This window comes from Eleutherodactylus coqui, chromosome 13 (genome assembly GCF_035609145.1).
Source record: "Eleutherodactylus coqui strain aEleCoq1 chromosome 13, aEleCoq1.hap1, whole genome shotgun sequence".
NCBI lineage: Eukaryota > Metazoa > Chordata > Amphibia > Anura > Eleutherodactylidae > Eleutherodactylus > Eleutherodactylus coqui.
The window spans coordinates 48,914,626-48,931,732 of record NC_089849.1 but is presented as its reverse complement, the minus strand read 5'-3'; the positions used below and the strand labels follow the sequence as shown (position 1 = coordinate 48,931,732).

Here is a 17,107-nt window from a genome sequence, read left to right as displayed (position 1 = left end):
CCGCTCCGCACCGCACTGCCAATCTGGGCTGTTGTTCCCACTGTACCTGGGAGCGCTGTCACTGAGGTCCCTGCTGCTCCCCCTGTCATACTCTCATCTACGCTACTGGTCCCCCTGCGGCCGGGACCGCTGTGAGTATGCCACACGCTCCTCTCCCCACCGCACAGGCATGTGTGCTGGGGTTACCCCTGGCGCCGCTGGAGTGGGCAGGACAAGAGCTGTCGCCCGAGATGATGGTAGGCTGCTGAGAACGGGTTGCCTGGTATGCAGGGTTAGGGCTAGGATTAGTTCAAGTGTTAGGCTTACATTACTAGGTGTAAACAGCCAATAATGTAAGCCTAACACTTAAACTAACCCTAACCCTCCATCGAAGGCAAACCTCAGTCCCCGCGCTGCTAGGACCTTGCACCAGGCAGCCAATCAGTAACTTCTGGATGTACAGTGGGCATATAGAGCCCATCACTTTGTCTCCACCCATACTTGTGGGGTAGACAAGATATACGAGTACCCACGTAAAAAACTGCAAAATTTGAGCTTCGGACCTGAGCTGTGCCTGCAGTACCAAACTGCAATACATACAGCATAGGTCATCAGTAGTATAAGTCCCATCTCTTGGGCAACCCCTTTAAGACCATTTTTACATCTGTACCAGAAGTTCTGTTCTATATTTCAATCTGGCTTGCTGCAGATGGTTTATGCAGGAAGCAAATAGCACTGGTCTTACTGCAGTGGTTAGGCTTTGTATTACGGGCAAAGTTCCCATTCACTTCAATGGGAACTTTGCCTGTAATACCAAACCTGTCCACTGCAGTAATAATGAAGCTACCTGCTTCCTGCAGAAATCAGCTCAGTTTACAAGCACACCACCTCAGCGAACAGATGATTTAGGGGTTCCCAGGCAGTAGACACCTACTGTTCTACTACTGATGAACTATCCTGCGGATAGGCCATTATTATTTTACAACTGGTTTACCCTTCAAGTGAATGGGATTGAGCTGCAATACAAAACATGGCCACTGGACAAGAGTGGCACTATTTCTGTGAAAAATGCAAATGCTTTTACCTAATCTCATAACCACCCCTTCAAATTCCTTTCATATCTTTCAACTTCATATGACGGAAAAGTTGAAAAATTGGGAAACCAAGAGTTTTATGATGCTATAAAATTCATATTGTGGTACAATGGGCACTTAGAAAAAAATGAAGGTTGAAAACAAGAATAGATCAGAAATAAGGGAGATGGAGAAGCCCTGGCTGTAGATTTTTATGACTAAAAATTAGATTTGGTATACCCTGCACCCCCTTTACATCACTTGTCATTGAATACCTATTGGTCCTTTTACAGATAATTGGGTGATATCAAGTGCCATTCAGATACATAGTGAGGTGTTAACATTTGAATGATATGTATTTATATGTAACAATAATTGCTACTTTTTCCGTAGTTTCGATTGCTTCACAGATTGCTTGTCTTTCCTTTTTTGTGCCTGTTCATGGTAGCCAAAGCCTGTTGACACATGAGGACTTCCCAACGACAGACAATAATTATTATGCCCATAAAACAATCAAACAATAATAAGAGAACAATTCTTGCTGGTAAAGCAATCCTTACACATGTTTACACAACAGTGATTACAATCTTTCAATCTACATTCCGAATTTTCGCATGATATTCGCACCAGGTAAAAGGCCTTTTTGGGTGGTACCAAGCGTCAATGGATAATATCGAGTGGTGCTCGTTAATAACGATGACATGAGCAAAAAGTCTGTGGTATGGGGGTGATCAATCGTTACTACCGTCTTTCATCCCCATACACAATGAAATTTGTGTGCAGCGCAGCTCCACGTTTAGATGAGGTCATGTGCTGTTGACCAGTAAGCATTTCTATGCTTGCACTTGATCAGCCAATGAATGAACATTTGCTAGTTCGTTAGCTAATCAGGAGCATATTCACATGGCCCGATGTTAGGCAAATGGATGTTCCTGTTCAAACACGAAGCCATGCAAAGAGGCCTTTAATCAAAGCCGGTGCCAATGGACTGGCATAATATCAGTGTGCCTGATAACAAGCTGGCATAACTTAAAGAATGTACTTAGGGCACTTGTGGGCTGCATTCCCACGAACATATATCGGCTCGGTTTTCACGCCGAACCGATATACGTCGTCCTCATCTGCAGGGGGGGGAGGATGGAAGAGCCAGGAGCAGGAACTGAGCTCCTGCCCCCTCTCTGCCTCCTCTCCGCCCCTCTGCACTATTTGCAATGAAAGGAGTCGGGACAGGGGCGGGGCTAAGTTCTGAGAATTAGCCCGCCCCCTTTCCGCCTCTCCCCATTGCAAATAGTGCAGAGGGGCGGAGAGGAGGCAGAGAGGGGGCGGGAGCTCAGTTCCTGCTCCTGACTCTTCCATCCTCCCCCCTGCAGATGAGGATGACGTATATCGGCTCGGCGTGAAAACTGAGCCGACATACGTTCGTGTGAATGCAGCCTTACACGGGCTGATCGTCGTTGTATTGCAAGAATCCGAACGGTAATCATTCAGTTTAAATATTGCCAGTGACTGAATGACAATATTGATCAAATAGATTGAGCTCACTTGTCTTTTTAGTCCATAGGAAGCTGAAACTAATACATGGAGGGCCAATCATGCAAACTGTAGTCTGTGCTAAAAAATTCCACCAAACCCAAGTGTTCTCATACTTTTTTTGTCTATCTGCCATCAGCTGTTGAGAAAAAATACCACCCCTGCATTTCCAGGGTAGTGCCAGATTGTCCATAAAAATAGGAACAGTCTTCTCTATACTGGACTGTGGGCAAATACCGTGTTTCCTCGAAAATAAGAGGCTGCCAGGGGTGCCACCGCTCCGCTGCTATTATTCTTGGATTCATTGTATTATGTCGCCATCGGAATATGCGGGTGGCGACATAATAAAATAAATACAAGAATACTAGCCGTAGAGCCGCGGCACCCCTGGCAGCCCCCCGATTGGGAAACACTGTAGCAAATTATAGGAAAATGTCCATTATTGAAGAATATTATATTACTAACAAGTGTGAGAGTGTAATGGCCAGGCATGCCTTTATATGTAAAGTGCAACATATAGACATGCCTCTTGAGATAAAGTATGATGGCCCATTATTCTCTAACAGGACTGTCAGTTGAAAGGCCAATTCTATAGTTGCTGGAATATTTACCTAGGCAGCTATGTTGTGCATAAGGGCGAGCACCCACTGGCGTTTGCGTTTTCCGCGGGAAAAAAACGCAGCGTTTTCGCCGCGTTCCCCGCGTTTTTTCCGCCCGTTTTCCGCGGCGTTTTTCGCGGCGTTTTCGCGGCGTTTTCGCGGCTTTTCCATTAATTTCCATGGAGAAAAATAAGGACACATATGCAACTGACAGCTCCTATGTTAAAAACGCAAACGCAACGCAAAAAAAACGCCAGTGGACAGGAACACATGTTATCTCTATGCCTGTGCAGGAAAAACGCAAAACGCAAAACGCAAAACGCAGGTAAAAAAACGCCAGTGGGTGCTCGCCCTAAGGCTGTAGTTGCTAGAATATGTATCCAGGCAACTACTGTAGAGGAAGCACTATTTACATATATGATAGACATGCATAGAATGTTGATGTAATCTTAATATATGGTGACTATGTTTAACAGTATTTGTCATGGCCATATGGATCAGTGTGTGAAGCCCAAAACCTAGTCACAGTGACGTGATGACACGATGAATGGGAGAGCACATGCACACAGCCATCTGAAAAGAGTCCCATTGTGTGCGCGAGGCAACTTTGCAGGGACACAGTGCAGGAATGGGGCACCCAGTGAGTATGAAACGCAGCTCCTTGGGCTCCCCATTCCCTTCCTTTTGAGTCCCGTGGGGTGGCTTGATAGACTGCCTGTCAGATTGCAGTATGATGTAATGCTGTAGCATTACATCATACTGCAGGAGCGATCGAAGCGAAGTAATAAAAGTGAAAAAAAAAATCTTTTTCCATATTTACAAAAAAAGAATTGAAATAATAAAACAAAAATACATATTTCATATCGCTGCGTACTAAGAAGTCAATAAAATGTAGGGATCCACCCAGCTAATTAGTAATAATAGCAATTAAAATACTACTGTAGGAGTGGCTGCATTCCTATAAATGGTAGCTGTACAATCCATGCTGGAGTCACAGAGGACAGTCACATAGTCTGAAATCCCAGTAGAGAGGCGACATGGCAGGTATGTGTTAGTCTGCTCTAATGGAAAAAAGTAAGCATTTTAGAAGACAGACAAAGGAATATAGAGATGAGAATTAGGTATCCTAGCGGAGCATGGCTTACTGTGGATAATAATGTATTGCTGGTAAAATGCTGGTTGTCCTGGTCAGAGAGGCTGTAAGTACTCTGTGGATAATGATGTGGCATGGGATCCAGTCATTTAGGTCTAATGGTCGAACCAGTGTCCATTGTAGTTTTAGTCTGCCAATGTACTGTATTTATGTTTCTTTGAAAGTGAGTTAGACTATCAATAGCTATTCGACTTTCCAAATGCCATATGTAGGTTATAAAGGATGGGTCCATTATTCAAGACCCCACTCTATGAGCCAGAATGAAGAGCTCCTTTGGTGGACCTGGGCAATTATTCTGAATAGCTACTTTTTCTCTGTCGCCGCCGAAATGTCTGGCCAAATGGGATGATATGTTTTTACCAGAAAGTTAGAGAAGGCCAACCCATGGTGATTAGCAGATCATTATATTGGCTTGGCTTCTAGCTAAGAAAGGCTGTTTATGAGACAACCCCTTTGACAAGAAGCACGCAATTTTTCAATGAAAAATAGTTCCTATTGTAAACACCATCACATAGTTGCCATTTATTAATTCTCTTATAAGAAAGACTACCAATAAGTAATCCAACTTATAGATCTGATCTGTTTAGTGTAACAAACTTAAAGGAGTTGTTTCAATATTTAAACTTATCCCCTATCTATAGGACAGAGCATAGCTGTTTGATTTGTCCGAATGATTCAATCTGAACACTGTGAGCCTCACTGATCGTGAGAACATGGGCTCATGTCCCCCATATGAATGGACCGATGGCCAAGCATACTGATCCATGCATTGCTATAAAACTGAGTGCAGTGCTTAGTAATATCCAGCAGTCCTGTAGATATGAATGGAGTGCAAGCGCACATGCTTGACCACTGCTTCATTCATGCAGAAGGACATGGAACCACTATTGTCATGATCGGTGGGGGTCCCAAGGCTTGGACTCCCATCAATCACTTATCTTCATTCGGTGGATAGGGGATAGGTTTAAATATTGGGAGAACGCCTTTAATTACTTTTTATTGTTGGCCATTTTGTTAAAAGGCTCTCTTAACAATTAATATTCCCAATAAATTGTAATCTATGGGGAAATCTAGCACTAAGTGTACAATATCCCTATAGCACCCCCACAGGGGGTATGAAGAATTACAAAGTTCCCATGAAAATAAATGAGATGACTGTGTTAGGCTCTGTTCATATTTCCGATGCAGCGTCTGATGTAACCAATTGAGTATAATGGGTTCCATTACATTCCTTCCAGGGGTTCCAATGTCCAGGATTTGTCACTTCTCCTGATGTCCGCTCATCAGTACTTGTATTTTGCATAACACAACAATTCTCAAGTATCTTTTCTTATAACTCAGCACCTTGCTGTACCTTGCTGATACTGTGTATCTCCTAGAAATGTATGACTTAATTGACACCTGGGTTTTACCAGTTGGGGTTGTCCATATACAATCTGACACTGTCCAATCAGTGTTTTGAAAACAGGGATGGTAACACCCTGCTGTCAGTTTATTCATAAGTTTTTTAAGCAAAATAATAGAGGAACAGGACAATATAGAAGTCTAAGAAAAGATTCTCCAGAGGAATTATTTTATGGGGATGTGGCAGAAGAACCATTGTAGGGGCATGCTTAAGCACAAGGGGTGCTAGATGTAAGGGAAATGGTCAGTAGAGAAGAGGTTTTCTCTGTTTTGGAGCTGGCTGATTATGCTTCACCTGAGAATGTGTGATACCCGTAGCTGTGGCTCCCATTCTGGTACAGAGACGGACTCCTGGCTGGAGAGAGACACAGACTGTGCAAAAAGGGCTGTGGAAGCCATACGGCAGTGTATGTAGTGTGTGACCAGGTAAGACCTCCAGGACACTAGCGTATTATGATCTGTGTGCTGTCTGTGTTAATCCATAGCCCTAATAGTCCCAATTTGGCTTGTGGGGCTATGCAGGTTGACAGTTTTCACACGAAAAAACTAATCGCATGCCCTTTCCCTGTTCATATCATGGACAAGAAATAGAACATGCTAATACATGACTATGCGTTCTGTCCATATAAATTGGAAAGCACACAGGGAGGTGTCCATGTGCTGTCCGATTTGAGTTGCAACTTGCACATACAGTAAATTTGCACCCAAATTAAGGGACAGATCCTGTGCAGATCTGTGGCTTGGAAGTTTTGGACTCTAGGCCTGACTGTTAGAAAGGGATGTTATATGTGTAGTAAGAGGGCAGATGGCCAGGTTTACATTTGCTATTTATGCACTGTGTTGATGTAAAGTGCTGTAGTAAAGTGTTTGCCGAATCCAGACTGGAAAAAAAACATTAGTGTTGAAGTTGTTGTGTGCCAACCGTCAGGCAAACTTAGCAAATTGACAAACCCCCAAGTGTCACCGAAGCACAAGTATTTACTAAAAGACATGTCAGGAGTGGTAAAAGATCATCTTTAAACCATATTTTATGAAAATTTCAAAATGACAAAGCAAGTATTGTCTTACTAATTTGTGGGAGTCCATCTTCCTCATTCTGAATTTATACATTTTGATGATTTTGCAAAACTTCTGCATTCAAATGTGTAATTTTTTTATGCAAATAATAACCATTATTATACTGTAAATATTATTACACTTGTATTCATTTTGTAAGACAAATAAGGTCTATTTTCTTCTCTGTAATTAACTTTACAGAAGCTGCAACTTAATGTTCACCACGCTATTGTCTGATTTTATTAGTATTTCTTAGTACTTGAGAGATCTAAAATATCCTAAAAAGAAATTAAATTGATAAATAGCATTTAATTTTTAAATTTATGAACTGGTTCAGCATAAAATCCATAATTCGACAGAAGAGCTGATAGCAGGAACTTCATGCTGTGTTCTCTGTGGGGAGTGCTGATAACAGTGTCTCAGCTCTCAGCCCTGTGGCAGAACAAAGGGAATGTATTCAGAGAACAGACCACCTGCTGTTATCTGAATATAGCTCCCCGCGGCTCAGACGCATTAATAAGCTACCAATTGGCATTAGTACCAATTAGTAGTTTATGCAAAATGATTGCTCAAATGCCATCTTTTGAGTGATCATCTTTGTGTGTAAAAGGGCCTTTAGTCAGATCTTAAAGGCTATGCACAGCTTAAATGCATGCATTTTGGGTTGACAATAATTTTTGCAATAAGGTGTAATTAAAAATCTTGCCGTGTTTGTCTTCTGCAGTTTCTACATATCCTGTACATAGATACTGCAATCGGAGGCTCGATAGGAGATCCACCAGTGTGCTGGACTGAAACTTGTTTTTCAGCTCATAGCTCTTTTGCTGAAGACAAACTGTGCAAAGGTTCTAATTAAACTCTCTTGCAAAAACGATTCTCAGTCCAAAATACATGCATTTAAGTGAAAATTGACCTAAAGGATGTCCATTGCCTTTGAAACCATGAAGGAATAATATGAGTAAATGTCTAATAAAGGCTGAAAGTAGGAAGTGCTTGGCATTACTGAGTGATGGTTTAATAAATGTACTACAAGTTTCAGGATTGATTCAACCCCTTCCTCAGTTTAAGAAAAAACTTTCTTCCTACACTGACAGCCCTTGACCAAGTTTCATGGTTTCATTGAAGTCTGTTTGGGTCACTATGATAGGTTTTCTATTGAATTGGTTCACCTTGTGTGTTGTGCTTCAGAATGAAAATCAGTTTGCAAGCCCCAATGGTGACAGGGTTCAATGAGAATAATTGTTACTGTGTATATCGGTGCTACATAACTAATTCATAGGTATCTGTGTTATATACAATATAACAGCATAGAACCATGTCTGTGCCAATATCAGCCATTCTAAAATTGTCTTAGGAGTTTGGAGTTATTTCCTTATTTCGAGGTTTTGTGATATATATATATATCACATAATATCCATAATATTACTCAAAGTATATAATACAAAAACATCAGTCATGTGAAGAAAAGTATATCTGAAATTACATTAACGTAGTAAAACGTTCTTAATGAACTTTAGATGCGCCTATGTTTTCAGCCCTGTGTTTACTACACAAATTTTCCATTTAGCTTTTATTACTTTGTAATTAATGATAATGATGAGACGCAGCTATATCAATTTAGACGTACTGATGTTTCATAGATATGTAGCAAGACTTTCTTGATTAAGATAAGAAAGAGTTGAGTATTGCTAAGGTGGACTGACCTAGATAGATTGACTAAACTGAAATTCTAGACATAGAAAAAGTCAATTAGTTTCTGGAGTAAATCCTGACAAAAGTAATCCTCCTGGACTGATAGTAGGCACCGTCAAAGAAGAGAGACAAGTCTATTTGACAATGACGTTTGTCTGGTATTTGAAAATGTAAAGCATTACCTTCATGCAGGGTGTGTGAACAGCGACCTACATGATTGTAATTAGAGATGAGCGAACGTACTTGGATAAGCACTACTCGTCCGAGTAATGTGCCTTATCCGAGTACCGCTGTACTCGTGCTGAAAGATTCGGGACGCGCTGCGGAGCGGGGAGCTGCAGGGGAGAGCGGGGAGGAACGGAGGGGAGATCTTTCTCTCCTTCTCTCCCGCCCGCTCTGCCCCGCTCCCCGCTGCGACTCACCTGTCAGCAGCGGAGCGCCCCGGATCTTTGAGCACGAGTACAGCGGTACTCGGATAAGGCACATTACTCGGACGAGTAGTGCTTATCCGAGTACGTTCGCTCATCTCTAATTGTAATATATTTATAGCTAGAGGGATGAATACAAACTCAAAACCAGACAGAGATCACCAAACAGACCAAACAAGAAACAAAGGAAAGGTAGAATAAGGGAAAATGGGAAATTTGATCCTAAACCACAGAAGTAGGGAAACCTTGCCTTAAAGCGGGGTAATAGTCCCGATAAGGACGGCCCCACACAGGAACCTAAGATAACCCTGATTCACCCATGGTGGAAATAGGGAAAGAGGCAAGGAACACTAGACAGAGTCAGAGCAGCTTCAGACACAGCAAACAACAAACAGGACATAGTTCAGACACGGGCATCTGCACACGTAAAGATGGAGAGGAAATTTAGACATAAACCAAACAGATCATAGTTCACACTGAACAGGCATCTGTACAAATACAGATGGAGGGGAAATACAGACATAAACTAAACAGGACATAGTTCAGACATGGGCATCCGCACACCCACGAATGTAAGGGTATTCCAACATCCTCACACCTAAGGAAGAAGGGATTCCAGCATAAACCCAACGCATGCATGCAGGTCACAGACCAGATGGATAGAGCAAGACACAAATGAAGAAAGATTTGCACAGCATGTATCCTGAGGGCTCCTTCAGAAGGAAATATGTGCAATTGCGAATGCCCCAGCTTCAACGCAATACATTTGCGCAATGAACACGGTATAGTTGCTCGTGTATCGGTGCATAGTACTGTACTTTTTAGGCGTGCAGAGCCTGTTTACATGTACGTGCGTCAGACCCCTGCCGTAATTTAAAAAGCTATTTCGCCTAATGAGGTCGAAATGTGTTCCTTTTTTGATAGAATTGTGCATTATATTTAGTGCGCATTTGTGCACCTTCCATAGACTTCTATTAGGCCCTTGGTGCGCAAATGTGCACAAAAATAGAGCATGTCCTACTTTTTTCCTTGCGCACTTAATGCGCATGCTAAAAAGAAGGATGAGGACTAATCCATTGAAAGCAATGGGTTCTATTCTCTGCGTATTGTGTGAATATATTTTGCACATGCAAATACGTCTGTCTAAGGGCTTCTTCAGATGACCGTGCTTTAGCCTGTTTTTGCGCGCAAGAATATCCCACGTGAAAACCGTGGAGAATACAAACTATTGATTTCAATGCGTTCATTCTCATCTCTCTTTTTGTACACGTGGTTCTCATGGGTAGAAGAAAATAGAACCTGATCTATTTTGTGTGCATTTGCACATCAAAGAACACCATAGAGGTCTATAGGAGATGTGAAAATGCACACATATGTACGAATGGGTATGTTAAAATTGCTGTGCATGCCCGCAAACACTGGCACCTCGTTTGGCTTAATGGGCATTTAAATCAGGGCGGTATACTTCCCCTGCCCATATGAATGAGCAGTGCTTGTACAAATACGCACAGTATTTGCGCAGGCAGGCATGCAAATACACTTGTTCTATGTAAAAAAACAAGCATATTTTGAAATACACCCAACTGAAGCCACCCTAAAGGATCCCTGACACCCGAGTTTAGTTAGGAGAAGAAAATGGGAATATAATGACCAGCTGTCAGGTTTGTGCGTCTGGGACCTGTGGTTCTACAGGTTTTCATGAGCACAGCTTCACAGGTAGGGGTTAATTGAGCTGGCTGGGTATGGTATTCTCTGCCAGCCAATCTCCTCTTGTCTGCTGCAGATAAATACCAGCAAACTCTTGTGAGAGTTTGCTGGTCATTTTAGTGCTTTACTCCATGTTGAGCCCACTCAGAGCTGGTGTGGTGCATTCTTGTCTGTAGTGTCCCTCTCTCCTCCCCTGAAGACAGTCTGGACACCCGCTGTCCCTCCCCTCCTTGCATTCTGCGGTGGATGCATTGTGCAGTGTGTGTTATGGTGACCACACAGGTGCAGGTGGCCTGCAGGTTGCTCCCTATCCCTGGGAAGGTGCGGACCCTAGAGGTCCGATGTCCTATGTGTGTGTCAGGTGGGTGATGCCTGACACTTTCCCTATATCAGCACTGTGGCTGACTTTCTATTCCCCTGTAGTAGCTATGATTTACCATCTTTATGCATGTAAGCTCTGCGTGGGGTGGGATTTCTGTTGTATGCCGTATGCAGTACCTGTTGTATGTTGGTGTGAACAGTGATGTGTGTGGTATATCTGTACTGGTGGCTAGACATGAGGTGTTAACTGTCCTGTTATGGGTTCAGTGTGTGTGAACAGAGTCATGTCCTGTGTGTTTTAGGTGCACTCTCCAGATCCATAATCAGGAATAGCCAGGTCCTAGAAGAAGAGAGTGGGGCTGACCTTATCAGGATGATTACCCTGCTTTTAGGCAGGGGTGTCCCACTTTCCCTGATTAGAAAGGGACAGGAGTCCTTCCATCATTGCCTAGAGAGGTGCAATTTGTGAGTGCAAATGTTCTGTGAGTATTTGCGGTTTTGAAAGGACACAATCCTACATCCGTTCTGAGGAGTGGCTCTTTAGTGCACCCAGCGGACGTAACACCAGCACTCTCTATAAAGAGGGGCTGGTATTTATGTGCACAGACCCCAGGTGATTGGCTGGCTGGTGCAATACACACACCCAGCCAGCCAAACCAACCACACCTACAGCCATGTGCTCCTGGAAGTTAATAGTGCTACCAGCTCCAGTAGCATGACGTGACATATACACTGTAGCATGCTCTAATACTGCATGTAACTACTACCGGTAACAGAGTGAACATCAGTTTATGGTAACAAACTGAATAGCTTTAGAAAATCAAAATCTAGTTTATTTGGAGAGGAAATCAGCGATATATTGAGAAAAAAAGATTGATACTGTACTCCAAGGTATAATGTATTATTTTTTCTCATCCCTATGGGTTGTATGTGTTTTCCTCAACCTCCAGTCCTTTACCAGAGGTCTGGGAGTATGAAGGTTCTGCAAAGAATCTTGGCTGTTCCTACTACTACACTCTTCTGGATAGTGTGCTCAGATGTTGTTTCTGGGATTTGTTGCCACCATTCCCCCAGCTTAGGAGTTACAGCCTCAAGTGCTCCAGCCATCACTGGAACCACTTTTGGCATTCACTTTCCAAATCCTGTCTAGTTCTTCTTTCTGGCCCTGGTAGTACTCCAGCTTCTCATATTCCTTCCTTATGATGTTGCTGTCATTTCTACCACGACATGTATCACCACCACTGTCTTCTAGTCCTTGTCAATTAACAAATTACCACGATGTCTGGTTGGTTGGCCAATGGCCAGTATTAATTTTTGCTCCAAAAGATTTTATTTTATTAAACGTATAGCTGCCTGGACACTATTTACATTGACTTTTTTATTAACTGTAACTAGGGCTTCATTTTTAAATAGGGCTTATAGTTCAAGCATCCTCAAAAGTCTTGAAAAATCATTCTGCATCCTCAGAAATCCCCCAAAAATAATGCTAGGGCTTATTTTCATGGTAGATCTTATTTTCAGGAAAAATGGGCATCTGGAAGTCCCACAGAATATTAGTCCTGTTATTCTCCACAACTTTGTGTGGAGTTTCCCATTTATATTTGGGAGGGTTCAGCTCATATGTTGTGCAGATGTTCCTGTACACAATACTCGTTACTTGGTTGTGCCATTCAGTGTGTGCTGTTCCGGTTTGAATTTTGCATCTTGCAACTATTTGTTGGACTGCTCTGAGGCCTCTCTGCACATTCTGCACCTTGGATCTTGTAGATCCCTGCTTCTATGTATCTTCTGCTTAGTGCCTGTTCTTGTACTGCCATGATCAGTGCCTTAGTGCTGTCTTTAAGTCCAACCTTCTCCAGCCACTGGTAGAATTTCCCAATGTCAACCACTTCAACTATCTGTCGATGGTGCATCCCATGCAGGAGCTTATCTTTCAATGGTCCTTCTTCCATTTGTTCTTCCTTCCATGTCTGCTACTGCAGCCTCAGTCATTCTCTCAGCAGTTGAACTTTGGGTGCCATCTTACTGATATACTCCTGGATGCTCAGAGTTTCATTTAGGGTGGTAGCTTTGACACCCATTAGACCTCGTCCACAATATTTCCATTTGGTGAACAGTCCTGACTTAGGGTGGAAACCTCCGTAATTGTGAGGAGCTTTCAGGTCTTCACATCGGCAGCCTCCATGTCTTCTTTTGGCCAACTCACTATAGCAGCAGGGTATCTGATGACTGGCAAGGCATACATGTTGATGGCATAGATCTTGTTCTTCCCATTCAGCTTGCATTTAGCCATAGAGTGACCAAACAATATTACTATGTTAGGATTTAACAATTTGGCAGAAACTGAATAATACCACCATGCTATGACCAAATGCTACCAGAAGAAGACTCAAATTGCACCAATCTGAAAAAGATCACATGATCTCCCTCTGACTGTTCTATACTCATAATAATAGAATTGGTACTGACCCACATTGATGACTTTACAGCACACAGTACCTGTTTATAACATATAGTGTTTAGTCAAAGATTTTGTGGGTCTGAATAAAATTCTGTACACGTTCATATAAAACAGACTGAGGCCTCATTCACATGAGCGTCTATGCCTCTACGCTGGCTGCATCGTGGGCAAACATTGTATTAATAAAGAATAGCCGCGATTGAGTCCCAAGCTTAATTAGCGTTTTCTCGTCCATTCACACGGGCGTATTATGGGACGAATACGTAGCAGCACAGAAATTCTTCAGTCGGCAGAAATCCTCGGAATTACTTCTAATAGCTTCAGTAGCGTAAAAAGCGTCAGCCGTCTTCTTTTCCGAGCATTGGACTCAGGTAAACCCCCCTCCCTAAGGCCTCATTCACACAAGCGTTTTTATGTGGCTATGTAGCGGCATAAATACGTCGGCCAAAAATCGCGGCCATGTGAAGCATTAGATTCCAATGCATTCATTCACATGAGCAATTTTTACGCACCATCAAAACAAGAAATCGGCAACCTCTTGAGGTCGCCGTTTTTTGCGCAGCCGTAAAAGATAGGTCTTGACCTATCTTTTGCTGAAAAATGCTGGAAGCTCCCATAGAACCTTATGGGAGGTTAAAAAAGAAGGGACAGGGAGGGAGTTTACCTGTGTCCAATGTTCAGAAAAGAAGACAGCTGCCACTATTTAAGCAATAGAAACTATTGGAAGTAATTCCGAGGATTTCTGCCGACCGCAGAATTTCCACGCTACTGCGTATTTTTCCCATGATACGCCCAAGTGAATGGATGAGAAAATGCTAATTAAGCTCGGAACTTGATTGTGGCTATTCTTCGCCGATGCGATTTGCAGCCGCAATGCGGCCAGCATAAAAATGGATTGCCCATGTGAATGAGGCCTAAACCTTTGGGCAAGAGACTTAGTAGCAACTAATTGTATCATGGGGTCTTTCTCTGAATATTAGTTTACAATAATGATAATTCCAACACGGAACTCTGCTGGAACATATTGTACATATAACATTGTATATTATCTTGCAGCTCTCCAACTGACCAACTATGACTTTCATGTGCGTGAGAATAAATCAGCTCACAACTGCGGTGCGTACATTGGTAATGACTTGGTTGTACGCAGAGCTCAAGAATTCCGCATATCAATGAGCTTCAATGCACCTGTAAGAGATGGAGATAGACTACAATTCACGGCTGCTCTTGCTACTTCATCAGGAGGTAAACTGTTACTTTATAAACATTGCTGATGCCACCATCCTAATGAGTAAATGTCATTTTTTTTAAAGAATAAACATCTTATTTGTTTGGTCATCATTCAAATATTATAACAAATGAGCAAATTACTTATATGACTTTGCATTATACTCTAGCTTAGGGCCCTAAGATGCCCGCAGATGCCCGACAGGTCGTCCCAGTGATGATAGTTCCTATGCTTTTACACAGGAATGATTATTACTAATGAATGAATGGGGTTCTTTACTGTAAGAGCAGTGAGACTATGGAACTCTCTGCCCGAGAACGTGATGATGATGAATTCTATAAAAGAGTTTAAGAGGGGCCTGGACACCTTTCTTGAGTATAACAATATTACATGTTATAGTCACTGATTACTTCAGAAGAGTCAGTGATCTGGGGATTATTCTGATTGCCAGATTGGAGTCAGGAAGAATTTTTTTTACTTAAATGAGGAAAATTAGCTTCTACTTCATTGGGTTTTTTTTTACCTCCTTCTGGATAAACATTTTGCCTTTTCCTGGATAGAAGGAGGATGCCTTATATAGCCACATGTAGGACTGTGGAAAGATTAGCCGGATGTGTGCTGGCCATTTAAGTATGAGACAGGCATATGCTTGCACCCCATGATGGGCACAGCCTAGAGACTGGGAGTTGACACGTATGCAGTATCTGCCACATAAAGGAATGTAATGTGACTGGCCAACAACTCTGGCAGCAGCAACAGGAGCAGGTAAGTCAAAATGGCGACCACGATGGTGCACCATGCCATGCTTCCTTTAATACAGCCAAAGAGTTAAAGGGAATTGGTCATCATGTGTAGCTACTACTAATAAGATGCAAGTTTCTTCAAACTATTGGACATATATGTACAGCCGATCTATTGCTGGAATCAATGTGACTGTCACTATCTTATGTTGCCCTCAAAGAGGAGAGCATAAAGATGGTGACAGTTTCCTTTCAAACTATGAAAATATGGTTGTCAACAATCACATATAAGAGGAGCTATGGAAGATGGATTAATTATTGAGCTCAGTGGGAGCTTTAAACATAGTATACAAAGAATAAGGGGGCCTGATAGAAGAGATTTTACCACTCAAAATCAAGAAATATAAAAGTAACCATCCATGTTTATTATGGCAGGTAATTCCCTTCTTGAGTACACTTTCTCCGATTCTTCAGTGGCTTGGGGTAACAGCTGGGCAGCCCAAAGAAGAGGAACTGGGTCATCCGATATTACTATGATTTTTAACACTCCAAGTGATGCTGTAATTGGACGCTATGTTTTGATTATGCTGACTAATGGAGGAATGAGACGCATTGGAGAGTTTTGGCTGATCTTCAACCCTTGGGCGGCAGGTAGGATGGGAATTATTTTGCACGTATACTACTGACAATTAAGCCTATTACTATTTAGCCTGTTACATCAGTGGAATTTAGGCCAACCTAATGTTTAGAAAGTCAACAAAGAACTGTCAAAAGCCTACAATATAAATGTTTGGCTAAGGTCCCTCCCCAATTCCTCTTCATACCTGCCGTTTGTGGTATATCTGTAACTGTCTGCTGCATCGTTGGTTTTTTTTAAGTGGCCCATCAATGCAGCACTAGCAGTCAGGGACATTGCTACAATCTAAAAAAATTAGGGGCAGAAATTCCAACACACATGCATTACCCACTCCTTCTAAAATAAAATATCCTATATATAAGAGACAGCACATCTATAGGGCAACGTTTATAAGAAAGCAAGCTCAGATACAGTGGCTCAGCTATAATGTACTTTAAAGTAATGTGGTCACCACATAATAGTCAGATACTGGTTCTACACAATGAGAGCATTTTCTCCAGTGATCACAGTGATTGGCATAATGTGTTTTCCTTTTATTCTCCCTATTGGCCCAGACCACCAAGAAGACTTTTTCACAACTTTTCTCTGTACACTCTTCTCATCTTGTTGCTACCTCTAACCCCCCTCTCAGTAACCCCTACATACTAATAGTGCTTCCCTTTGTGCCCCACTATAAGGTAGTAGTGACCATTTTCTGCCCCAACAAATTAATAATGTTCACTCTGTGTCTCTACAAGGTTATACTTCACCCTCTGTGCCCCCACAAAATAATGGTGCCCCTCTGAGCCCCCATAAAGTTCTAGTTCTCCCCTGTGTCCTTACAAAGCTATGGTGCCCTGTAGTGCCCTCACTTATTGTGTCCCCACAAATTAAGTAAGCCCACTTTTGTTCTGCCACAATTCTATGTGTCTGCACACCAGAGCTCAACTCCGGCCAGCAAGTAGCATGATTTTATTCATTAACGCTGCTCCCTGGGCTGCTTGACCCCAATCCCCAGGTTTCTGCTCTCCATCCAGAGAAGTCAGACTGCAAGACCCAGAAGTATTGTGAAACATCCAAGTCATCTTAGGCAAACTGGAGAGTGTTGCATTTTTTTGGA

At 42.4% G+C, this 17,107-nt stretch overlaps 1 protein-coding gene across 2 annotated transcripts in view; it reads left to right on the top strand.

The window, feature by feature from the left end:
• The first annotated feature begins 4,150 nt into the window (after nt 1-4,150).
• Nucleotides 4,151-17,107, top strand: part of LOC136588205 (protein-glutamine gamma-glutamyltransferase E-like) — a 42,189-nt gene continuing 29,232 nt past the window's right edge. For both annotated transcript variants that reach the window (XM_066587255.1, XM_066587254.1), the window contains exons 1-3: nt 4,151-4,225; nt 14,460-14,648; nt 15,807-16,022. In XM_066587255.1, coding sequence (XP_066443352.1) covers nt 4,219-4,225; nt 14,460-14,648; nt 15,807-16,022 — 412 coding nt within the window. In that variant the 5' untranslated portion in view covers nt 4,151-4,218. The remainder of the gene's footprint in view (nt 4,226-14,459; nt 14,649-15,806; nt 16,023-17,107) is intronic.